Source organism: Stigmatopora nigra, chromosome 10, assembly GCF_051989575.1.
Source record: "Stigmatopora nigra isolate UIUO_SnigA chromosome 10, RoL_Snig_1.1, whole genome shotgun sequence".
Taxonomy (NCBI): Eukaryota; Metazoa; Chordata; class Actinopteri; order Syngnathiformes; family Syngnathidae; genus Stigmatopora; species Stigmatopora nigra.
In genome coordinates this window covers 8,165,402-8,192,528 of record NC_135517.1, presented here as the reverse complement: position 1 = coordinate 8,192,528, position 27,127 = coordinate 8,165,402, and the positions used below count along the sequence as shown (strand labels likewise).

The window sequence follows — 27,127 nt, the reverse complement described above, 5'->3', positions numbered from 1 at the left end:
TCAGGGTCACCCTGTTATGTAGTTATTCTTATAATTAATTTTGCAATTGGCTGGCAACCACTTGAGGGTGTACCCCACTTGCTGCCCACTTCTCTATGTTGGGCTCCAGCCCTTGTGAAGATAGGAGGTCCGTAAAATGAAGGAATGAATAATGACAAAGTAATTATTAATTATATTGTCCTTTGAATAGCAGACACATTTGGTGCAAGGTGTGAAAATTGTGGAGGATGTTGAGGGTGGTCACCGCCGTAATTATTATAACAGCGGGAAAGTATAGGTGTTAATTAAGAAGGCATACAATCTACTCCATTGAATATAGGATTTTATCTTCGACCAAAATTTATTCCCAACGCTGACATTTTACGATATTTCCAAGTGTTAGAAATTGTATTCAAATTTCAGCATTTACATGTGCTGGTATTATTGTGTGACAACAAGATGAGACAGAAACACTGTAATCTTCGCCGATGCCATTGAGCAACTGTTGTTTTGTAATCAGTTGTCGCACAATCCTTGATTGGAATGAAAAACTATTCAAAGCATTCCATGCCGAAAATTGTTTGGCTTTTTCCCAAACAAGTGTAATCTTGCAATCATGTAAATCTATCCTTCAAAACATGGGGGTGATCTTTTTCTTCATGGTTGCAACCAATCAACTTTCTTTTAGAATGTGGAGAGAAAAACTACTATAGTTTGGTTTTTGTTTCAATTCACCTTAATGCCGAAACAAGGTAAAATGTACCATATTTTTCTCTGCAAAATCGGCCATCTAATACTGAACTCTCTTAATGTTTGAAATATTTTTTCGCCAAGTCGAAAAGCTATTAGAATGTTGTTGTAACTCATTGTTTCCACAAGATTGACATTTTTAGCACTTTCTTTTAACTTCCTTATTGTACTATTGTAATTGTCCATAGCTGCTTGCTTTTTCATTGCATTTCTTCCATATTTTTTTTTGCTGCTGGGAAATCCCATAACTTTCCTACCTACTATCTTTCCTCCTCTTATTTTTCAATCTTTCCTTTTAATCTGGAAGATGAAGTTGACTCTGGCTGACGAGGTTGAAGCAGCTCATCGAGCTCAACCGATGAAGTTGGGTCACATGGGCAAAATGACCAATAATATTTGCATCGGCCATCAGAAAAAATGTTCAGCTTCAATAATTTTGGAGAAAAAGCAATTAGGGTGTTATTAGTATTCAAATTAAAGAATTAAATGGGCTGAGAGATTAACCCTTTTGGTCATGGCGGTCAACATTGGATATGAGATGGGACTATCATGAATCCTCCTCATTATATTGAAAAGTAATCCATCCAAAATGTGAAGAGGCCAATAATATTTTTAAAGAAAATATGGGTTTTTTTCCCCCCCTTTTGTCATTCACTCAACCATCAACTTTTCTTTCTGGATATGACTGATTCTGCTTTCTAACTTAATGAGGTTTGAAATGGATTTCTTGGCCACAATTACACTCTCACTGCAAAGATTACGCTTAGAAGCAATTATGGGCACACCTGTAGCGGTTAACTTTTCTTTGACTTTGACAGTCTTGACAAGTGCATTTTCTATACATATATTTGCATAATACATAATAGGATCTCTAATAGAAAAGCAATTACTTTAACTGTGCAACTGTAATGTCTGGATTTTAAAAGAAAACTGCTTCAACCTTTCAGTTCACCTGTTGAAATGTGTACTGTATGTCTCGTATAAATGAATGCATGTAAGGTATGAATATTAATGAGAAATTCAGCTACTAGAAGATCCTGAAAATTCTATAATGAATTGACTTCCAGTTACATCCAATCCATTTGGATTGGGAAGGCTCATATCATTCTTTTAATCGTAATCAAACTTCAATTCTGCTTTATTTGGCCCTTAGAGAAAAATTGAGGTTGCATATCTCTAATTTTGTGAAATATGGTGTGTTCTTACTTTAAATCCGCTCCACAAATTCCTGCTTTTGGAATACTAAAGGATTCTAAATAAGAAAAGAATAGCCTGATGATTTTGAGTGAATGAACAATTACTTTTGCATCAGGACAACACATTGATTGAATGAGTTAAAGAAATGACAGCATAAAAGTGCTTCAAACTAGAAAGAAAAGTGTCGTAAATTTGGAGCCCTTTCACTGCCTATTTAATATTTGCCAATAAAACGAGCAGCATTTAATCAAAATGCTAACCTAGTTGATGTTTTATCGTTCAAATAGTGCCTTGCACAATCAAGCTATCTCACTCAAGTATCCTCGGACTTGGTCCCAGAGTTTTTACAATGCCCCCCACCCCCCTTTTTTGGAAGGCTTGTTGTTTACTCTCAGCAGTGACAGCAGCCGGCAAATGGCAGCCTGATGCAAAGTGACATTTTCCCACAACAGTGCCAGAGAGTCTAGGTAATCTCTCCTTGTTCTAGCACGATTTGTTTCTAATTGCCTGGTCACAGCAGAGGAGCCATTCACAAGCATGTGTAGATCAATAATTGCACTCAGGAAAGCTGAAGAAGCAAAAGTCCCCTCACAGAAAAACATGTAGGTACACACATGAGGTCTAAAGCCATTCCAATCATGCTTACGATAATAAAATGAGCCGTCGTTATTTACCAACTGAACGCTGTGTGATTTTATCTCATATGAGGAGTCTGATTAAATCCCAACAGTCTAGATTTCCTAAGCCGTGAACCAAGGAAACTGTGAGCCTGTAATGAGGTGAATAACAAAACCTACATGCACACCTTATCACCTCGGTGATATCTGTGTTAAATTGCGGTGTTTATTTTATCGGCGAGAGAGAGAAAAAATCAGCAAAGCGCATCGGAGCATTAAGAGTCACCGCACAGGCAGTATCGGTTCAAGTAATAATGGATGTTGGGAAAGGGACATGAATATGCGCTGCTCATTACTAAATAGACTTTGGAAAGGTGGGAATTTGTTCCACTTTATATCTGGCCACTGAACAGAGGACAAAGCTACACTTTTTTTGAGATAGGAGGTTGTTATTTTTTTTTTTTTTTTGGTGTTTCGTATTAGCACCCACTCTAAATAACACAGTATGTCAGTGCAATTTCCAAAGTCTGATTGACTTCTTGCAAGGTTTCTCTATGAATTTACTTCTCTTTGATATTTTGCCCACATACATTTATGACAGTTTTAAGTAGCAAACTGACCGAGTTCTTATTTTTGATTTACTCTGACACATGGCATATGCCTGCGTTGGGGATTGACTTTTTTTTTCCCCCTGAACGTTCTCGGTGTTTACGACATGATCTTTTTTTTCTCAACAGGCTCCTCTGTTATGCAAGTGACAGCCAGTGATTCGGATGACTCCACCACTGCTAATGGTATGGTTCGCTACCGCATCCTCTCGCAGTCCCCCCACAGCCCCATCCCCAACATGTTCACCATCAATAGCGAAACTGGAGACATTGTCACAGTTGCAGCTGGTCTGGATAGAGAGGTGAGTGTGACACTCAAGTCGTAATGACCAAAACTTTTAACGCCATTTTCCATGCTGAAATGATACAAAAAAAATTGCAAATTTAAGACATTCATAGCAAATTTAGTACCGTATTTTCAGACTCACTTAAGGTCCATCCATGTTACTCGCTGCAAGAAGTGTAATGAAAATCGAAATGGCAAATCTCAGGAACATTTAAACTCGTAATGACAGTAATTTCGTCTCATAACTTGCTTGGCCGGGTTTACAGCAGACATAAAAGCACTATTGATTGTATCTCATAATGTTTATATTCTGAGAAATCCCACTGGTCCCTCTTAGCACTAAACCTAGAGAGGGAATACATTTCAATGAAGAGAATTTCATATTTTAAAGTCAGTATATTTGGAAAAAAAATTGCAGTTAAAAGTGAAGAATAAAGCTTGAATTTCATCAACAAAACATCTCATCTCAAAGCTAGATTCCTTATCCAGTGTTGGCATCCATTTTTGGAACAATATTAGTGCCAGGTGTACATTTTTGGCCATAAAAAAGAGATAACTCAATGCCACTGAGCATTTCTCCTTCTTCCGTCAAACTCGTTAACACAAACACCTTCAGTCACAAGGGCATATTTGCACACACATCTTCACACGCAATGAACGTGAGAAAATGAATGCTAGTGTTACACTCCATCTAAGCAATGAGAAGGCCTCCATCTTGCCTATGTTTTGTGCGAACCCCACACATCATCCAGACACCTTTTGCAGTATATCCGCTTAATTGCCTACTCTCGTGTTTCAATTTTTCTTCATCCGCCATGGTGGTGTTTAATTGGAATATTCATGTGCTAATTAACAGGTGCAGCAATTTCTCTTATCCTGAGGAGCGAGGGGTTACATGGGGTTTAGCCTAGTTTATCGCTTCCCCTGGCACATTACTAAACACCAATTATTGTAATAAGCATTTGCAACAATAACCTCCCTTAGCCTCTCTCCTCTTAACCTGAATGCCTGCCTCCGCACGTTCCTTTCAACAGGCTTACAATAAGTATTCCACTTTGTTTGTGCGAGTCACACCACCACGCACTGTATGATGACTTTTTTACATTTTAAATCATGTCGAGTTAGGCCTTTCTGTTTTTTTTCCCTCTCTATTAAGCACCCTGCAGAGGAATGCTGTATTTTGAAAAAAATGATTGGTTAAATGTCAAGGTGACTTCAACCGTTCCTAATCTTATTATATGTTATACTGGGCTTACTTTCATTTGGCACAAAAAGTGTAAAAAGATGACAATGTTTAAGGTCAAAGAAACCTTACAAAGCATATTCTTGGCCCATTGCACAGTAATTATTGTCTATCATGATCCATTCCTATATTATTTATATTGTTAATAATAGAGGGATGTAATGAACCAATAGCAATTTCCAAAGGATATTCAAGGTCGTAGTATTCAAGTCTTCTTGTCATTCTCTAACTTCAAGACTAGAATGTGTCAATTAATATCAAATTTATATGAACTTACTGTACAGGTTTAGCACTTCTATTCAAAGTGAAAATGTGCTTCTGAAAGGGTACAATGCAATAGTCACAGTACTTAAAATGTCGTCCATTTTCAATCAAAGTGCTGTCTTTCTGTGTTTGGGGCTACATGCAAACTAGGAGTCACAAGTGTATCATGTAAATTTTATCATTTACATGCAAAAATGTTGCTGTAAGATTATTGCTAATATTCGGCATGGATAGGGAAAAAAACTTAAGCAGCTTATGAGCGCGTTTGAGATGTGAAATATTGAGTAATGCGGATTTTATTTTTTTTCACGCTGTCTACTGTCATTATTTTTAGACGTAATAAAAGCATTGGCTTTTCCTCTTTTCCCATCGTAGTTCTGATGAAGCTAAGCTTGCTTTAACGAGACGTTCCTTTTTCTTGACCACTGTCTCTCTGTTGAAAAGAATTCAGTTTTAGCTCTTGTATTTTTTTCACTGCTCTTCATATCTTCCGTGCATAGAAGCACAAGAGACAGAGCTAATGCGCTGCTAACATAGCCCCCCATCCTTCAAAAAAATAAACACAAACAGGAGGTCAGTGTGGTTTTTCTTGAAAGAAACTGGCAGCAGATGTTCAGCTCAAGATGTTCCGCTTTGCTATGAACACAGCCACCTGCCTCTACTCGTTTATTTGACAAATAGGGACAGGAAGCAATTGAACATAGAATAAATTCCCTCAAGATTAGGGAGGTCGATAGATTACTCACATGTTTACAGAGAACTGAGCTACCCAAAGTCCTTGATGGATATATTCAGTGATTCACCAACTGGGACTTTCAATCCTCTGTCTCATCACAGAGGTTGGTTTTGAGGAATTACAGAGCTTGGTGTCATCCATGTAGCAGTTGAATTGGATATTATTTTTATGGTAGATGATAAAGAGGAGTGAGCAGAGGACAGAGCCCTGTGGGACACCAGGAGAGATAGGGGGGCGATTTGGATAGGTGGAAGGCCAATTTAACAACTTGCGTATGGTCACGTAGTGGAGGTAAACCAATGGTGGGATGTTTGAATGATACCAGTGGAAAAAAGTACTGATCCAAATTAGGATTGATGAGTCCTGGTGAGTTGTTTGTTTTACCATTGGCATTTTTTTGCAAGTTGTATTGCTTATTAGTTGGAAACTGTCATGATTTTCAACTATTTTATTGGCAAAGAAGCCAAGAAATTCCTTTTTAAATACTTAGGACTGGCACCCTCCGTATACTAAAGACGAATTTTGGTCCAGCATCTGCCGAGATTGCACTTGTTTGCCCTGGCAAAGGCAACTGTTGTCTTTCATTCTCCCAGAATGTCTCAATACCCGTGAGTCTCAGCCTCCCAACTGTCTGGTGTGGAACAATGTGATCTGGCACGTTGCCAGACTGTCCACTCTGTTGATGCCAGCTCTATTCCAGAATCCTTGGCCTGTACTGTCTGCAGGGGATGAGTTGCTACAATTTGGCTCTATTAGTGCCGTTGGATTGCACCTAGAGAATAATGCTGTGAGTCTGCATCCTTAAAATGGGCCGTGGGCTGGCTTGTCTGCGAGAGTCAGAGTTATGTTAACTCATGGCTGAGCATCCAAGCTCCGGGAGTAAGCCAGCGAATCCCTTGGAGAATTGCGAACAGGATGCTGAATGAGGACTAACGATGCATAGAGGTGGATGAGGCCATTTTGAAGCCAACACTGCATCAAGAGTGCTGAAAAATATGTTCTCAATATAGTCTGAACTTTGTGTTGAACCTTTCTTAAGAAACTTTCTTCTCTCTTTTGTGAAGTTGCCACACTTTCTTCTGCTTTTCTTGCAAGTATTTTTCACCCTCGATTCTTCATTTTATTTGAAGACAAGGTCACGTGTTTTGGTGGTATTTAGGATTTAACACCTCAATGGATAATGTGTTTAATTAGTGACATCACAGATCAGAGGGTGTTTTATGTTATTACTTCAACATACCTGACAGCAAAAACACAAGTTTTTTTGTCATTTTTTTTATGTTGGCATCTGACATGACTCAACTTTGCAAATATAAGGAAAAAAGGAGAGACCCAAACTATTGACAGAGCTAACTAATAATTTACTTTGATGGTAAAGCTAATCTTGCACATTTTACAATGAATTCTTCTCGGCTATTTCAAATGCCTTTCAAGTTGGGTTAATCAATTTGTCAACCCAATATATTGCGCCGTCTCCACTCTTAAGATGTGATGTGATCAGAAAAGCAATTAATTCCAAAAGGCCTTTATTTTTATTGAACAGGATGTTAGAATCCTCTCACTGATGCTCTTTATTGTTTTGATCAATTTCAGTAATTGACTAGTCTGCTTTTTTGTTCTTTAATTAAAGGAGGATGAGCAGGCATTGTATGTATTCACAAGCTTTCTTCACTATTGTTCAGTTTCTCTTATGAATGTATTTATTTATTAGCACTATTTAAAGATTGTGGGCTGTTTGTCATGTTAATATAATGCTTTTTATGAGGTCCGGTCCTTTTTTTGTGTCTAGCCAAATGGGAGTTATTTTCTTCTTCGTTTAAAAGAAACAGCAAGCAGACCTCTATATAAATGTAAATCTGGTTTAAAGTGGTTTAGGGAGATCACAGATCTGCACTGTGAAGTGGGCAAACACAGTATCTTTTCACCCTAATCATCAAAGCCGCACTATTCTGCAATTGAATTGAATGCTTTTATTGTCATTATACAAGTATAATGAGACGACAACATTTTGCGGTGAGACTGTTGTTATCACTTGGGATATTTTTTTTATTAATAACAGGAAATTTCTCATAGAAATTCTTAAAAAATAATACAAATTTGACTGCTGTGATGTTTTAGTTAATGATTGATGTGTGTGACGTACAAATTTGGTATTACTGGACTGGGTAAACATTTTGGCTATATTGGTAGATTTACAGAATTGAAGATAAATAAATAAATGTGTACTATTGCCAGTATGTTTTATATTCCGCTGCTGTTACTATTACAACATGAATTCTGTTAATATATTGATCATTCCTGGTAGACTTGGGTGTAAGCACAGTCAAGTAAAAATGAAAAGCAGCCTCTAGGAGTGTTCAATTGTGCAAATATGAAATTGATAGTGAGCAACAAGTCTATACTGGCTGTACCAGATCCATAAATGAAACCTGACTCACTCTGATTGGAGTTTTTTCTATTTCTACACTTCCTGATTGACCTCCTACTGCACTTCGGCTGCACTCTTAAATGTAAGAAATCAGAAAAGCTGCCTTTTCTTTAGCAAATCGTCAACCTAGTCTGCAATTATAATTACAGTTTAGAAGCTCTTATATGAATATTTCACTCGGAACAAGTAGATTTTCTCTTTAGCTTTGTATCGAGTTCAGTAATTTAACAAATGTGAAGAGTGGCCTGATTCCTGGGACTAAAAGTTTGAATGGCAAAAACTTATATAATAATAAAATCATCTAAACAGAAAAAAAACGACCATTTTCACATTGACCAATAAGAAAGCTGAACATTGAAGTGTTCCAAAGTCAGATCTCAGTGGCTTAAAGTGCAGTTTACTTGTGCGCCAAATGCTTTGGGATTAATAGCGAAAGCAGTCTTGGACTAATTGAAATGCTCAGCGTTTCTACAGGAGTCATTAGGGACCCTCTTACAGGCTTGTTTGGCCACTTTTGGACAACAGCGGGCACTTGACCCCCGTGCGTGTGTGGGCATGCATGTGTTTCCCACCTGTTCTATTTAACTGCTCCATTAGCCTATATGCATGTGTGCACTAAAAGGTCCCCGTAAACACCCAAATACCCTCTGATGAGATTTAAAACAAAACAAAAAAATCCCTGCAGGTGTTAGATTGTGTCCTTTTCAATCTATAAGGGAGCGCCACCTTGTGGCAGTCGTCCAAAAATATTCCCATAGCAATTTTTTTCTGTTTTAAGCGCAATCTGTTAATAGTTGGAGAATATCTGACCTGATCTTTATGAGACTGTCAAGACAGGAAGGAGTAGGGATTTGATTAGTATATCATTATCACTCTAATAGCTGTCTGGTAAATAGAATCATTAATATGATACTTTGGTGTAGATTAATGAGCATTTGTGGACTTCATAATGACTCAGGGAGAGGTCTAACGACCTCAGATGGGTTTTCGAACTGTCTCGGTGATATGAATGAATCTATAATAAATTGCATCTTTAATTACTAGTTTTAAAAAGCAGTCCGGTGGGAGAATGCACACAAACTAAGCAAAGTCTGCTAACAGTGACGTATAAGTGGTGTCCTTTCTATTATTTGACGCACATATACTTGGAAAGAGAGAACATTTAGTAACCATTTATACTGTAAAGATTGCCTCGAGTGGAAAATACATTGACATGTGGATTAAGTCCGAATTAATCTATGGAACACATACCATACACAAAGCATTTTTTTTTATTTTGACGTATGCAGCAGAATAGAAACTCAATGGATAAATACTAAACTCTTTTTAATCTAGATATGTACCTTTATGAGCGACATATACTGACATGCGTTAGAAACTATATGTCTCCTTCATAGTTGGTAAAATAAAGTTATGTTGCCTTTTACCCACTAAACTATAAGTAAGGCTTGCTGTGAGTACTGTGAGGTGAATTAAACAGTATTAGGTTTCCCACTGATTATGTCTATATAGGGGGTGATCATTATTCAGTTCAGATGTTTAGGTTTAGTGGTGGTGTGCTGTTTAATTTTGCTAGTGCGAATTATATGCCTTGGGTTTGGAAATACTGCTGTACACATGAAAAGTGACACGATTGCAACATAACATTGCATTATTTAGCGTGCCGACACAGAGCCAACTGACAGCTGTTGACAGCTGAGTGAGGAATCCAAAAGTTGCCTCAGTTTCTCTCTATCACGTCATATTTTTGACGTGATCAAGAGAATAACAGGATTTTTGAAGGGTTTTTTCTACAATATGTGATGGTGTTTTCTTAAAAAGAAATATGAGCAATGTTGTACTTAACTAATGTGCTTTTTTTTCGTTTTTTGATTAAATATTGATATAAAATGAAATAAGAAAGAGATAAGCATGACTACAATTTTCATTTCGCTCTATATTAAGTTAGAGAAAAGGATGTGGCTAGTTTGTGTGCATGTCGTGACAACATCGGAAATAGATACTGCGGCAATAATCTTTGACCTGAAAGAGTAAAAGTGAGTTCCATTTTGCATTCAGCACTCATTAATTGGTGAGACATAGCACTTGGACCTAGAACAACAGCATTGTTTTTCCCAAAAATACATAGAAGTTTAGCCTATGACTTTCAGCACCATGGACAGTCACCACACTGCCACCGGAGATGATGTTTAATTGATTGTTTTGTTTTGCTGCAAACCAGGTCAAATTCTGGTTATATCTGCTAGTTTGCTAACATTTTACTCATTTCTCTACTCTTTTCCCTCCAGAAAGTCTCCCAGTACACCATAATTGTCCAAGCCACTGACATGGAGGGAAACTTAAACTTTGGCTTATCCAACACAGCCACAGCCCTGATCTCCATTACGGATATCAATGACAATCCTCCGGAACTAACAGTCAGGACGGTGAGTTCAAAACTAAAATGATTTTGATTCTTATTATACTTTGAATTTCCTGCGGGATTTGCATTTCAGTAAAGTTATACTGTCACGAAATGAATGGCTTCATATTGCATTTAAGGCAATGAGCAGCGTTCACCTTGTAAAAGTAGGACATTTTATCCACAATGCTATGTTATAGTTGATAGGCTCCAGCACCCTAATTGCCTTTGTTAGGAAAATGAATGAAAAATAAAAATAGAGTACTAAGGATTAATAATTAGGGCAGCCCGGTGGAGTGAGTGGTTAGAGTGTCGGCCTCACGGCTCTGGGGTCCTGGGTTCAAGTCCAGGTCGGTCCACCTGTGTGGAGTTTGCATGTTCTCCCCGGGCCTGCGTGGGTTTCCTCTGGGTACTCCGGTGTCCTCCCACATTCCAAATACATGCATGGTAGGCTGATTGGACACTCTAAATTTCCCCTAGTTATGAGCATAAATGGTTGTTTGTCTACTAATGCCCTGTGATTGGCTGGCCACCAATTCACTTTATCCGCACCCCACCCTCAAGTCAGCTGGGATTGGCTCCAGCACTCCCCGCGACCCTAGTGACGATGAAGCGGCTCAGAAAATGATATGAGATGAGATTAATAATTAAAGTTATGACAGAATACATGCTGGCCACACAAATACTAACATTTGATGTCAAATTGGGGGCTAGAAAATGTTTTCCCGTGGTCCTCATTTGGGCTCAAGCCCAAAAGTTTGAGACTCCATGCCCTTATGGTATATAGGGTGCCTTCTGAGAGTCAAGCAATAGAACTTTCTTTCTGCATGAGAAGCCAGAGGCAGACTAAAGCGTCCTCTCCATCGGACACTGTCATTTTCGTCCCCCCGGCTTCACTGTCGGCTCACGCGTGCCAGGACAGTTCCAGCCGCGTGCTCTGATAAGAGCTCCCCCGATGTCCACGCTCGAGCTCACCAAACAAGACAGCGACCGACTCCTCGCATAACTGCCCCGCCCTCCATCTGCGTGGCACGTCGCTGAGTCTAGTTCTCACGACAGCAGTCGACTAGAGTGCCGCGCATCGACAAACACTCCAGAACCTTCTTGTTAACAGTTAGGACATGTAAAACACCAACTCGCCAGCGATTTCCTTTAGTGAATCTATTCAATCGAATGGTTACAAGGCCATGCGTGGGAGACTCAAGTATAAAAAAAAATTCAAAAGATACATTTTATGTATTTTAATTGCCTGTCAATGTTACTGCGTTTAATCAAACCTTCAAATGAATACAGAAAAACCCCACGGAAGATGATTCATCTAGGAAGCTAAATACCTGAAAGGATGAGGACATTTTATTTTTTTTGTTCCATAGTTTCCTGTGTTGTTTTCCACTCTAGGATGGTTTTGAAAGCAGCAGGAAAATGAAGGCGCCTGACTGTGTGATATAAAAAAAAATGAGGATTACAAGATAGTTCTTAAATGTTCCTTTATAGGGGGTTTTGACATCACTGTTAGGCACAATAGTCTAAATTGGACTGAAATATCTTGGGCTGAATTACCTTTCATAATTACTATCTTCTGTTGTATTTAATGGAATGGTATGAATGTAAGTGTTAAGGGTTGTTGTTTTTCAGCAGTATATTTTAAGGGTTATTCCAGAATTAACCCAGTTTATAGAACAATGGTAAAACAAAATTCATTATGAGATTGGCTTGATATTCATTCCTTTTTTTATTTGGCATCATCACAGATAGCCTGGTTGTAAACAGGACTAATGTTATCTTATTTTTTAGGAGAAAAAGCTAACTAATAATCTAGCCAGTACTGCTAAACAAAAAACAAGCTTATGTAAATAAATAGAGATGAAAAAAATTCTAAATATTAATAATAAGTGTCATTCTGATCATATTAGGGTTGCATAGAGATATGATTTTTTTTCACATATTTTTTTTTATTTTTCAGCCTTAGTCAATTTAATTACACTTACTCAGAAATTAATTTTGATTTTCTAAAATGCATTTTGGATTGGATTTAAAATGTCCTCCAACAACATAGACCACCATACAAGCACCAGTTTGTGCAAAAAATCAATCGCTGAATGATTAGACCACCTGGCGGATCATGTTTTAAATTAATTATTGAATCGAAATCCAATAATTTTGTACCTTGTATAGTCTTTGTGTATTATTTTTATACAACCCAATTGCCATGGAAGGCTTCCTTTTAAGCACCCGTCGGTACATTTCATGTTTTTCAAATGAGGGTTTACCTATTTACATTGCTTCAGCTGGTCTTTCTATTCCATTTGCAAAGTGGACCCGGGGTCCCTTGTAACAATTAAGCGCAAAGCCTGTTCTGCAAACTCCCGCATTCTGTTGAGAGAGTGGCAATTTTGGATGCCACACTCACTTAGAGTCAGCGTCATTGTTTATTCCTCAGAGAAAGAACCTTCCATTTGGCACTCTGACAGCATGGCCAAACAGTCTTGAAAGGTTTTTTAGTTGCGTGTGCTAAAAGCCTTGGGTGGAAATGAAATGGGGGGGGGGGGGGCGGGGGGGGTGCTAGTAGGCCAGTGAAAGATGGTGCATTTTTAATTTTAGTTCTCGCGCTTATCACCCAGGACATACTGCGGTCCAGAGCGGGATGTTTAAGGATTGAAAGGAAAGAAGAGATAGGATGAGGAATTTGGCAGCTCAAATGCTGCATATCGCTTCTATAAAGATGAAGCCATTACTTGTAAACAACAGCTGGCAGCTCTATAAGAATGTTTACCTTTTCACCGGGGAAAATATGGATTACTCGTTTGGAAATGAGGGTCCTTGTGTAAAAGTTCAAGTCGCTAAGTTTGCTCCAGTTGGTTCAGATGGGGACTTTCAAAATGCAGTTTGAAGAGGAACATTAGTGAACAATTAGTTGCCATGATTGCGGTGTGGTACTAATTTCCATATTAGGATAGATAATTGATTTTCTTCTTCTAAATCACAGGTGCAAAACTCAAGGGCCTGGAGCAACATCATTTTATATCTTATAAGGTTGTGGTCCAAAAAAATGAGTTCAACAGAAATGAGTGCATTTATAGTATTTTTTTCACCCTTTACAATAAAAAAAATCTAAATAAATTAAGGTTTTTGGAAAATGTAAAATCAAGTTTTCTATTTTCTATTAAGAGGCGTAAAAAAATATTCTTAAGTCAACAATATCTGTTCATGGTGAGTTCATTTAATAACTGATTATTTGGTGCATTACTAATTAACAGACATAATGACTTTTGAAAAGAAATCAGAGCTGGTACGATTTGGCCCGTGAATAACATAACTTTCACGCCAAACCATGTATGCAGTGTATATTACACCAAATGATGTCGGTCTTGTGTAAAAAGCCAATTTCTTCTGCCATACAGTTTTCAGGAGAAGTGCCAGAGAACAAGTTGAATGTGGTGGTTGCCAACCTGACTGTCGTGGACCGAGATCAACCTCACAGCCCAAACTGGAACGCGGTCTATCGTATTGTCAGCGGGGACCCCTCGGGACATTTCACAATCCGCACTAACCCGATCACTAATGAAGGCATGCTGACTGTAATAAAGGCGAGTGTCAAAACATTTCATCTTCCAGTAGATTCTTCCCTCATTTTCACTTCCCGTTCCTGCAGTTTCCTTCTCGTCTAACTCTTTACTTGCTTTTCTAGCCAGTGGACTTTGAGATGAACCGGGCCTTCATGCTGACTGTAGTGGTCTCCAACCAAGCCCACTTGGCCAGCGGCATTCAGTCATCACTTCAGTCCACAGCTGGAGTCACCATCTCCGTTCAGGATGTGAACGAGCCTCCCGTCTTTCCCGTTAACCCTAAAATGATTCGCTTTGAGGAGGGTGTTCCGGCAGGGACGACTCTTACGGTCTTTTCTGCTCAGGACCCAGACCACTTCGTCCATCAGATTGTCAGGTATGTAGTATGTGCATTATACACCAATAGACAGTTTGGGGTCTACAATGATACTGACATACATGAAAGTAGAATGAGTACAGTAATACCTTGACATACGAGTGGCCCAACATATGAGAAATTTGAGACACGAGTAAAATTCCGAGCAGATGTTTGCTTTGAGATACGAGACAAATTTGCGATTTTGACGCATTTTAAGATATCTACGAGCACTGGGCGTATAGGTTGCATTTTTTTACATGTTTTTTTTATGCGTTAATCAGTGCAGAATTAAGAGACCAGTTTAATTGAAGGGTAGTGAGAAGAAAAAGTGTATAATAACAACGTATATTAGGCACGAAATAATCGAAAAACATGAGTCAAAATACACCAAAAGGATCCACAGCCAATTGACGAACACATAATTGGGGGGGGGTTCTTTTTCATTTTACTTTTAACATGAACTGTACAACAAAAGCCCAGTAAATCCAAGAATAAGACTACATGACTACATAGTGTGTCTAAGTGAGCTCATTAGGCTTTCAGATGACTTTAATACTTTGTGAGTGTCAGCTTTTGTCTGGGAAGTTCACTTTTTGTAATTTATATGAACCCTAGTCAAAATCATTTGTCATTTCTAAAAGCACAGTTCAGAAAGCTGCTCAAAAAATGTTCTATTCAAACACTGGAGATTTTTTCTGGAAATGCTACCTTTTTGCACATCAAGTTTGAAATGTTTTTGTACAATGACAAATGATTGCTTTTAACAAAATGGGTCTATAGCCGGGCACTTAAAAATAGCCCTCAAGTAACAGTATGTGGCCAAAAAAAAAAAAAAAAAAATGCCTGTAATGCCATGCTTTAGTTTAGAGGGACAATTTGACATGCGTCGTATTGCACTGAATGCTTTAAAAGCAATAAAAGCATTTAATATAGTAATTCAATATGTGAAAAGCAGTCAACTAGTGCAGGCTAATGTTGATATTGATTCAGAAAAATAGATGTAACCATACAAAGGACTGGAAAGTTAAACTTATTGGGAGAAAATAGTAAGGTTAGAAAAATTAAAACTATATTATATAGATAAAAACGGATTTAAAATCAGCAACCGAAAAACTGAAAATGGAGGGCGGCTGGTTTCCCAATGTAATTATTTTATATTCACGTAAATATTGTGCGCATTATAAACTACTTATTCATGCTGCAAAAATTAGCAATTTTTGTCATGTGTATAATTTAAGTAAAGAAATAATCGTCTTAAATATTATATCCATTCTTTCCCCACAAAAAAACAAAAAATAAGAGCAACATAGCCTCACATTGAGTTATGCTCTCGTAAATCATGACACGATTGTTGAAATCAAAGCAATTTAGAGTTGTCCTATCCCAAAACACAAGTACTAGCACGCAAATTCAATACACACCACATTAATTTTAATTGGGTTGACTAAAACCTTTGATTTCCGATATTCTAGCCCCCCTAGACCCTTCAAATCACTAATTCAAAGAAAATTGCAGGTTGAAACCTGACTTGATTTTCCCTCTTTAAACGAGTTTGTTGCTGGTGTGATAACCACAGGGAGTACTTTGGCCAAAGTTGATTGTGCTTCAACATTGTACACGCTCTACTGCTCCTCAATTCCCAAACTTAAAGACACTTTCCTTCTGAGTTGTCCTGCTTGGTGTGAAGAGGTCATCATATAATGAGCGAGATATTGCCCATCTCGCCTTCTCGGGCGAGTCCTCACCCTCTACTCCTCTACTCGTCCTCCTAATTGAGTCTGTTCTCCATCTGTCATAACATGGCCTACACGCAGAAGGCTTTGTGCCACCTAGGCATCGATCCTGTATACCAGACACTCCCACATTCCCTCTAAAAGGACCAGCAGCCTCATTCCATAGCAGAGAGAATTCTATCCAATGCCATTGATTTTTCTTAATGTCAGTTAGATGACCTGTTCTAACAAGAAACCTCGCTGAAATACAACTGAACGCCTTTATTCCTGAGCAGGCACTTCATGTACGCAGAACACAAAAATAAAGGCAAACATGATGGTGGGAGTATTTCGGGAAAGTGCAATTGGTTTTGGAATTTAAAATTTGGGGGGGAAAAATGTTATAATGTGATTCACATATCCATTTACTCTTTTAGAAGAGTTAGTTTGGAGGTTTATCTAGGTATAAAAGGGTTTAATGCAATTTTCTTAGATTTTTAATGAGTTTTTTTTGCAATAGAATGTGCTTTTTTGGATTTAGTATTTAGTCTCTTTATTTGGCCATGTTTTTCATGTTCAAAAAATATGTTGTTTAATTAGTTTTTTGGGGATGGGGGGGATAAATGTTTCAGATCATTTAGATTTTTGTAATACTAGTTTTGACTTTTTACTACTAAATAATGGGTTTTTTTCTTTTCATTAAAAAAACTACTAATATAATCTACTACTAAACTAAACTACTCATGTAATCAGATGTTTTTTATTTGAAATTTGAACTTTATTCTAGGAAACTAATATATTTTTTTCTCTCAAAACACACTTTATTAAATGTATGGAGGGACTCGGACTAAGACACATTTGAACATTTGTTGACAATTGCTGAGAGAAAATTTTACTTTTTGTGTGCGTAGAAAAAGAAATTGATCTCTAAACCATGGCACTTTAAAATGTTTTGCACTATTACTTTTGTTCAATGCCTATGTATGCGTAGCGCAAACTCTTCCCCCGCGATTGAGGCACTGCCTTTGATTGCTCCCAATGACCTCGCCATTTTCTTTTCTGTCAGAATCTTTCTGTTATTGACGCCAGCTCAAAGCTGATGTCTCCACCAAAGCAGCTTGCCAACAGATGCTCACCTCATGCTTAGGCGGGCATGTTTCTACTGCTACCGCTGCTCCTACTTTGGATGACTTTGCATGAACCTTTGCACATGCACACAGAAAAAAAAGACTCCAAATGTCTCTAAAGTAGCCCCACAAACATGAGAGATGTTGTATAAGCTTAGAAGGCCAGATTGCCTTTCTAAACTTGCTTTCTTTGTGTAAAAAGAAGAGATTCGAGGCCATTAGCCATCTGCGTTTTTTGGTTAACGAGCCAAACGTAAAGATTGTTCTGCATTTATTTAGTCATGTAATGAAAAGGAATTAGTTAGATTTGTGAGGTGAATGATCAACGGAAACAGATAAGAATAAAAATGCTAGTTATGGGAGAAGTTTTAATTATAAGTGGTTTATAGTGTTGTTTCAAATGTTCTCTTGTCGCAATGCTATAAATAACTGGCGCCACTCCCCCTGCCGCTGCCATTACTGTATGCCAATTCTGTTTGTGGCTGCAGTTAATTGGATTTGTCGTCTGTAGTTTGAGTTATCAGGTTCAGCTTTCCTGAAATTGTCAAGCAGGTGATGACACAAGATGATTTTTTTTTCTGCTTGAGGTTAAAAATGGAACTAAACTTGACAGTGATGTTCAGTTGCTTGGAATTTTACCTCCATGTTTCAATACAAACATTTACAAACCTAAAGGAAAATGCCAGAAATAATAACTCTTGTTGTTTTTGTTTTCATGCCATTGTTGTTGACCAAAACATTTAGGTTTTATATCAAAAGATCAACTAGAGAGCTTTTATCTAAATGATAAATTTGTTGTTATTGTGTGTTTGTGCATAGGTACTCGAAGTTGTCAGATCCCGCTAACTGGTTAAGGATTAACCGAACCAATGGGCAAATAACTACAATGGCGCTACTTGACCGAGAGTCCATGTACGTCAAAAACAACATATATGAGGCCACATTTCTGGCTTTCGACAATGGTAAGTCTGGTAAGTCAGGATGGCCGTATCCTCAGTAACCAAATATATGTTAACAATCCTAATGATTAATGTTCCTTTCCAATTTCTTACATTTCTTTAAATGTCCAAATTGATTTTTTTTGTTCTCTTTTTCAAGAATTTATCGTCTCAACATCCCGTTCTTAAAATACAGTTTATTGGACAATAGTTATACTCTTTAAAAAAGATACAGCTGGCCGCAAAAAAGCAATTTACTTTCATGCAAAGAATTAAATGCAGGTGCAGCTGTGTGTATGTAATAGTAGGATTAGGTGATTATACATATACGGTACTATGTCATAACAGCCCTTTGATGAACATCGTAACTTGAATGTGGCTCAGGGCAAAAATGAATTAAAAGCCCTACTACGCTTAGACATTGAATGTATCGAAACTACTATTCCCGATAGTACGTGGTTACATCATAGCACATAAACCGAATCTATTGACTTCTTTCACATGAATACATTTGGTAATTGGGTCATTTACAAACGTTTTTAAAGTCTCGGGGCACATTAAAATTTTAAACCTGCAGTTTTAATAATGCAGCAGTACCCCATATGCCCCGAATGTGGATTGCTAAAAAAAAAAATTGGAAATATTAGAAAATGGAAATGTAAAAAGTTGTGGCACAAACTTAATGTATTCAGGTTCTTGACACGGTGTGTCATGAATGATGGGTAGTACTTTTAATACCTACCCTGGCGAGAGTCTTGTTAAATATGTGACGGGCAAATAAGAATAAAATGAATGTCATAGTAAACAAGCAGCGTTGGCCAACAACGCTGTGCAATAAGCTAATGTCTACCATAGAGCAGCTTGCTCTTTGTAAGGTGTTATTATTCCAGGGGGAAATGAAGCACACCGACTTGTGCTAAAAGTGTCATCTGTCTATCGATTGTGTTGCTCAGCGTCTACAAGACGACATGACTCACATTGACTTGAATTGGTTTTACTTATTTGACTCAAACGGCACACAAAAAGGAAGCTACAAAGCACCGATCCAATCATAATTGACAAGACCGTCAAACGGCACAAGGTGTTTAGGCAACAGACCTTAACATACAGAAAAATATGCTCCAAGTTGCTGTCCTAGAGAGAAAACATTGTAACACCGATGAGCTACTGGTGGAAACTTGTCTTTTCCGCTTCACTACTTTAGTTCAGATTCCTGACAGTGTGTTTATATGTTTGTGTGTGTGTGTGTGTTTGTGTTTGCAGCTACTTAAAGCAACATTATGCACTGTGGTCTGTTTCGTTTAACAGAGTAGCACATGGCAGTTTCCATGTCTTGATGCTGGAATGTCATTGCCTTCAGAGTAGATTGACTTTTATTAGTTGTCACTTTTTAAGTACTAGATATGATTTGTCCAATATTGCCATCCTTTCATCCAGTCCAATAGACTCAATGATATATTTGCTTCAGCAAATAGTATCAACTCTAGCTCTGGAAGCACCACCACTGCCTTTCTACAACGGAATGGAATAATAATGAAGGTGTTTCCACTAGACGGCTCTTGTTGACAGACAGCTGCTTCTCTCCATGGCATTCTAAAAACTGTCATTTTGCAAGATAACATTCGAGTTCGGGGTGTGTCTCAAACTTGGAGGCATAAATTGTACACATTTTTCCACAACAACTCAGCCTAGTGCTTTTGTAACCAAGCCTTGTTAAATAGTCAAATTGCGATCAATTTGACACCCAAGCAAGTCTGGCCCAATGTCAACAAGCATCGGATTAGATTAAAAGTTTCTTTATCAAAGAGTCCATTTACAAATTTTCTATTTGCCAGGAAAGCGTGTAATTGTTCAACTGGTTACGCAGTTCAAATGGATGAATGTAGTTGAAAGTATTGTTGACGAAGAGGCAGGCAATGTCAATGCTAGTTGGGATTATTCGGCTGACATTGATATGGATAGACGATCAAGATCTCCTCTCAAAATGATCAAGTTTGATATTGACCCTGAAACAGGATGAATCATTGCCAACCATTCCAGTTCAAACTGGCTCAACCTTTACCATTGCCATCAGCATTTAATTAGTTAACAAAGGCAACCCATCAATTACTGCCTATAGGTGGGCAAGTTTTGCAAAGTATCCATCATTTTTTGCATACATCCAACAAAATGTTTACTCTGTTCACATATTTCCCCCTTCAAAAAAATGAAAATTATGCATCGTGAGCAAGTACTGTGAGTTTTCTCCATAGAAGCGGTTGAATTAAAGGCTTTCTCTGTTCTACGTTCATAAATTTGGCATAACTGAGTCTCCCTTTGCATGAAGCAAGGACCATTGAAGGATTCCTGAGTGAATTTCGAATTGCGAGATTTTAACAGCCCTGACCTTTACCTCATGGCTCTGCTAAAAAAGAGCTATCAAGCCAATACTTTTTATTTACTATTCAAATAAGTCAAATGTTTTGGGGGGGAAGAAATGAACAAAAAGGTACATTGCAGGTAAAAGGCTTAGAACATTCTTTTCTCCCGTTTTTTAGTTTCTCTAAAAGCCTCACAATTCTGTCCAAAGGTCTTTGTGAACAAAAATTGTTAAATTCCACACCTTTAGCTTCAGAGCTTGTTCCATTGTAGAGGTCTATTTTTATCATAAAATGTTCCACAAAAAACAATATGTTCCCCAAGTCATAGTTATATGCGTTTAGTCAACAGTTCCAAAGCCAAACTGCTTAACACTTCTCTCTCATGCCATCGGCATTTCACCTGTCACCTCCTTATGTATTTCACATAATGCCACCTTCTCTGATGTTTACCTTCCTGCCTCATTAGATCAAATTGTCTTTTCTCTCCGTCATCCAGGTTCGCCTCAAGCCAGTGGGACAGGAACCCTGCAAATCTATCTTATCGACGTTAACGACAACCCACCAGTACTGATACCCCAGGAATCCCAAGTGTGCCAACGGCCCCGTCCCAACTCGAGGATCAATATTACAGCTTCGGACGCCGACTCTGATCCCAATGTTGGGCCCTTTGGTTTTGACCTACCTTCTTCTCCTCCCAGTTTGCGCCACAATTGGACCATCACCAGACTCAGCGGTAAAAAATCGTCCTTTACTTTGGTAGCAATAGATGCACAAATGTAGCTGTAATATTAATGAAATGCGTATTGCCGTTGCATGGTAGTGTTGTATTGAGCTTCTCAAGTCAGATTTTTTGCAAAATGTCTCACTGTGAGAGACACAGGTTGCATCCAACACTGACATATGATCCATCATTTGTGACAAATGAGCTCTAGTCACATCTTTTTTTCCCCGAGTAACCCATCTGTCAAGTAATCCACCCAGATGGATGTGTATCACAACAGTTGCCGTGAGGATAAATCTGAACACGTACTTGAATTGTTCTCCCATTGGGCCTAATGTCTCCATGTTCATTAATTCGTTCATTCATCTTGCAGTCCGGTGGCGCGAGTGGTTAGCACGTTGGCTTCACAGCTCTGGGGTCCTGGGTTTCCTCCGGCTACTCCGGTTTCCTCCCACATTCCGAAAAACATGCCTGTCAGGCTGATTGGACACTCTAAATTGCCCTTAGGTATGGGAGTCGTTGTGGACGGTTGTCCGTCTCCTTGTGTCATGCGATCGGTGTCCCCCGCCTATGGCCCGAAGACAGCTGGGATTGGCTCCAGCACCTCCCGTGAGCCTAATGACAATAAAGCGGTCCATAAAATGAGATGAGACTTGTCAAACCTCTTACGCAAACTCTGCTTGAGTATATTTTTATATATTGTCATTGACATTTAATCAGTTAATATTAGGCAACCCATCAACTACTGACGATGGGTGGACCAGTTTTGCAAAGTCTCTATCATTTTTTGCACACTTGCATCAATAATAATGCATCGTGGGCTTCTTCTGCGATGTTGGACAAATTTTCCTCAAGGACTTGAATCATAAATAACCAAATGACTTGTGAAACCTCTCACGCAAAGCCTGCTAGAGTATATTTTTATTTGGGAACAGCGTGTCTTAAAGTTGCTTCCTTGATATTGACAATCTCCTCTCATACTCTTTCCAGGTGACCATGCTCAGCTGAAGTTAAGGATTCCTTACCTGGAGGCCGGGGTGTACGAGATTCCCATCACTGTGTCTGACTCTGGAAACCCTCAACTCTCCAACCGCTCTATGATCAGGATTAAAGTCTGTCCTTGTGACGAAAACGGGGACTGCAGCGCCACGGGGGCAGTAGCGGCCGCCGGACTGGGCACGGGGGCCATCATCGCCATACTTATCTGCATAATTGTTCTACTCAGTAAGTACAATTTATTCAGCAGTTACAATGTAGTGTTTAAAGATCTTACTGCAAGTGTGCCAGTGAACTTCAAACCATGGTCTTGACTTGACATGCTATTTTTTATTTTCTAGAGCAGTTTAGTAGATTGGGTGTTTATATATGCTTCAGACCCGCTGATATTTGGCTGCCTCTTCGTTGCAGGCATGGTTCTCTTGTTTGTTGTGTGGATGAAGCGCAGAGAGAAGGAGAAGCAAGCAAAACCACTTTTGATTGACCCAGAAGACGATGTCAGAGACAATATCCTCAAATATGACGAGGAAGGGGGAGGAGAGGAGGATCAGGTATGTAGTCAATGTATTCACCAGCAGCCAAAATCACAAAATGCTGTTATCAGACACGGGCATTTTTGACATGATGAACACAAAACTCCCATTAACTTCCCGAATAAAAGCGGGAGGCTAACTCCCAGGTGGTGTACATCAGCACAAGACTTGGCAAATTGAGGTCAGCAAGACTGCATGTTTACTTTATGTAGAGCAGAAAATGCTTTTTACATAGCAAGATGAATGTGCTCCCTCAGCACAAATATAGGCTGCGAGTCCAGAATTGGGCTTTTTTTTTCTCTCTTTCTCTCTCTCACAAATCCTTTCCGTGGTCACAGAAACAAGCGATCTAGTAAGTGGAAAGAGTGGAAAAAATTACTGCCATAGGGACGTTATTTCCCGCCAATGTGCTGTGTTGCACCACTGCTTTATCCTTATAAAGCATTGAGTTTATCTAAATATAATTAAAACAAAACCAATCTATATGTTTGTTATGCCATTTACCTTCACAACTTTTGAGGAGTATAATTATCTTTCAATTCCTGTGTGATAATTGGACATTAATGTGATTATTAATTATATGGAAGCTAGTTATTTATACCGACATATGATACAAGAACCTACCCTTACAGAGATTTATGCTGCATACTCGTAGTTTGAAAAAACAAGTACTTTACAATAACTTATAATCATTCCTAGTGATATGAATAGCAAACAATTATGTTCACCATTGATTGTGTGTCAAGAAAGAGTGAGGGTGCATGCATATGATGAGCAATGTTTGATGTTCACCTTCACAAATGCAGAAGACTGTATTTGTCTCAGAGACAATCAACCACCATGTCGGACGATGATTTGTTTCGTTTAAAAAGCGTCTTCATTAATCTTGACCCAAATGGTAAAAAAAATGACTTTGGCACTTATATGGTGTTACTTTGTCCTGAATATATTTGGATATCATCTCTCATTTTCAACCGCTTCATCCTCATCCCAGCTGTCTCCGGCCCAGAGACGGACAAGCATTCACACTCACACCCATACCTGGGGCAATTTAGAGTGTCCAATCAGCCTACCATGCATGTTTTTGGAATGTGGGAGGAAACCCACGCAGACCTGGGGAGAACGTTCAAACTCCACTCAGGTGGACCGATCTAGACTTGAACCCAGAATCCCAAAGCTGTGAGGCCGACGCGCTAACCACTCGCCCCACCGGGCCACCGAGGATGTCATTATTATGCTAAAATAGGAAGACAACACAAGAAGAACGGTCGTCATCACTTTTCTCCTCATTGCATTGCTCATCTCAGCATGGGGCAGATTTGTAAAGCAGTTTTATGCAAGTATTGCATATTTCTCCCCATGGTCTTTATCCAGGACTATGACCTGAGTCAGCTGCAGCAGCCAGAGTCTCTGGACCACATCATCAATAAGCCGACGGGAGTACGCAGAGTGGATGAGAGGCCTGTCATCCCCGAGTCGCAGTATCCAGTCAGACCCAGTCTGCCGCACCCTGGAGATATTGGAGATTTCATTCATGACGTAGGAACAAAAAAACTTTAACTTTCTTTGTTTGTTTTTGTTTCCAAACCAAAAATATAGGATTGTCAATTACTTTATTTTGTCTGGCTGGACATTCAAACAAATATTACAGGAAAAAAATCTAACAATTCTGAGACAGTCATTGTAATGCTCAAGCATGAAATTGAACTAAACAGGTTTTCCAATGATGTAGCTATATTCCAGGGTTCACCAACTCCGGTCCTCAAAGACACTTATCCAGTCAGTCTTCCAAGTATCCCTCCTTCAACATCATCAGGATCAATTAGGGCTTCTGAACAGCTTGCTGACAAGTTGACCATTTCTTTCAGTTGTGGTAGAGGAGGAAAATAGATAAAACAGACTGGATAGAGCCTCTCCAGAGTTGTTCACCCCTGGTACATACTGCATTGGACAAATGATTTGTTTTGCATTAGAGCTACACACAAATAACGTGTGAACCTGACTAGGGTGCGCATCACATTTGTCTTAGGAGACAGAAAATTTGTGGTGAATTTAAAGGCGGATTCACAACTGATTTGACTGGTACGGTTCAAATCTAAAAAGTCTGTGGTGCGCACCTTTTGGACAAGTCCTGTGCGGACCAAACAGCGCCACAAAGTTGGTCGCTTGAAATGAAACCGCAGTGCAGTTTGCTACAGAAACCGCACTGTGGATCGAACTAAAGCTGAAATCACACACCTATTTGCACGTAACAGGCTTTCATAGCCGCCGGCATTATGGGAAATGATGTTTGGTTTGCAGTACTTCAGCTAACAGGGGTCAAGGATTTGACATGAGGAGTGAGGAATGTCTTCTAGTTATTTACACATCAAATTGACAAACTAGGGTATAAGAAACTGTTTTTATTGTTGTTGATGGCGAGTGGTTTTATCTCATTTACTTGAGAATTACCTGCAATTGCCAGGGTATCAATAAAATCCTTACTTTGGCGTCTCCAGGGTCTTCGGGCAGCAGACAATGACCCGACAGCTCCCCCCTACGACTCCTTGCTGGTGTTTGACTACGAAGGCAATGGTTCAACTGCTGGATCAGTCAGCTCGCTCAACTCTACCAGCTCGGGAGATCAGGATTACGACTACCTCAACGACTGGGGGCCTCGCTTCAAGAAGCTGGCTGACCTCTATGGGGGAGGTGAAGATGACTGAGAGCGAAGGAGGGGTTTAGAGGAAGGTGCGGGGTGCTGGGGGGGTGTCTTTAAGTTGTTGCTAGGAGTCAGGAGAGAAGGGTCATTTAGATGGCTGACCCCAAGAGCACGGGTAGAATCCAGGGACTTGACCCAGCCTCTCTACATGTGCGAAATGAACCCTTACATGGGCTGTATATGCTCACTTGGAAGTCTGGAAACATGAATTCCACTGCAACTGTATTCTGGCTTTATACTTTTCAAGTGCAAACCTGTCGGGTATTGTGTTATTTCTTATTTTCCTTTTTTCTTTTTATTTCTTTTCTTCTTCTTCTTTTTTTTAACTTGCTGTTGTTCTCTCACCGTGCTGGACCCCGAACTCCCTGGGGACAAATCAAGGCGGTCGTGAGAGGCGCACTCGCTGAACGTATGCTTTGATTGATTGTTTAAAAGAAAACCATGTCTTGCTTTAGTCTCACACTGAAGAGAATGTTTCTTTCGGGGGAGATGCCCTGTGACTCTTACTCTATCAACTTGAATTTCCTTAGAACAGAAGCACTGTCATTTTATAAAGTGCCTTTTGTGGTGTGATTTTTGTATCAGACTCCTGCTATCTCAGGATCGGTTGCCATTCATGCAGTACAGGGAAGAAGGCCTTTTCTGTCATTGCCTCCCATTTCCCCGTGAAAATCCACCTTGCCTGTCACATATCCCCTCCACTCTTTTCTCCTCAGTGTGGTCCTTGGTCAGAAGAGCACAACCAGGGCACATTTATTGCTCTCGGGTGAGTGACAAATTCCCCCCAAAGGCTTAGTTTTCTCCAAGGACTGTTTGGTTTTATCTGTCACAAACCTTTCCCTAACGTTAACACAAATACAGAGAGGAAGGAACTGGTATGGAGTGAGTGACATCATTTTTGATACTTTGGGATTTGTAAATTGGTGGACAATGCTTGCCTTCCTTTCGCCGACTCATACGTTTTAGGGAGCCTTGATGTTGAGATGCTTTGCTTGCCCTGTACGGTTGTTGTGTTGCTTTCTCCACAGTGTAAAGCTTGGCATGATCTGAAGAAAGACTCTGACAAGTCCTGAAACATTATTGACACCTTTAACATTCCCGTTTTTTACAGTCCAACAAGAATCTTGAAAGGTGCATGTTTTTTTTTTCTCAAAACTTTTCCTCAAATCACTTGTTAGTAATTGGTGAGAATGTGCAAATAGTCAACAGAAACTGTATAAATATACTCTGTATAAAGACACTGAGAAAATAAAAAGACTGTAACATACACATTTTTGGAAGTGTCGCTGGCATTTGATGATTCTTTTGTTGCTTTTGGTTTTTGGCTATCTTGGTCTCCATTTGTCTTTTATTTATTTGTTAAATGTACTGAACCTTGAAGCATTTTCTCGCAGCATACGCCAGAGCTTTTGTAGTGAGAAAATGTGGTTTTCTTTACCAAAAGACATACTATGGTTGAATAAAATCTCTGTGTTCAGAAAGTTAGACCAACTTATCGAGAATTTCACTTGGTATAAAAATCTAAAACCTATGTTTACTGCATATTGATAACTTTCTGTTTCCTTCTAGTGCTAAATTGACAAATGCTGGGCTTCTTCTGGACAAG

At 39.0% G+C, this 27,127-nt stretch overlaps 1 protein-coding gene across 1 annotated transcript in view; it reads left to right on the top strand.

The window, feature by feature from the left end:
- cdh4 (cadherin 4, type 1, R-cadherin (retinal)) overlaps window positions 1–26,790 on the top strand; it is a 122,988-nt gene extending 96,198 nt beyond the window's left edge. Inside the window, exons 7-16 of the mRNA XM_077725808.1 lie at window positions 3,281–3,453; window positions 10,397–10,534; window positions 13,911–14,096; window positions 14,198–14,451; window positions 18,092–18,243; window positions 21,067–21,303; window positions 22,282–22,515; window positions 22,699–22,838; window positions 24,195–24,359; window positions 25,319–26,790. Of these exons, the coding sequence (XP_077581934.1) occupies window positions 3,281–3,453; window positions 10,397–10,534; window positions 13,911–14,096; window positions 14,198–14,451; window positions 18,092–18,243; window positions 21,067–21,303; window positions 22,282–22,515; window positions 22,699–22,838; window positions 24,195–24,359; window positions 25,319–25,525 (1,886 nt within the window). The 3' untranslated portion in view covers window positions 25,526–26,790. The remainder of the gene's footprint in view (window positions 1–3,280; window positions 3,454–10,396; window positions 10,535–13,910; window positions 14,097–14,197; window positions 14,452–18,091; window positions 18,244–21,066; window positions 21,304–22,281; window positions 22,516–22,698; window positions 22,839–24,194; window positions 24,360–25,318) is intronic.
- The last annotated feature ends 337 nt before the right edge of the window (window positions 26,791–27,127 follow it).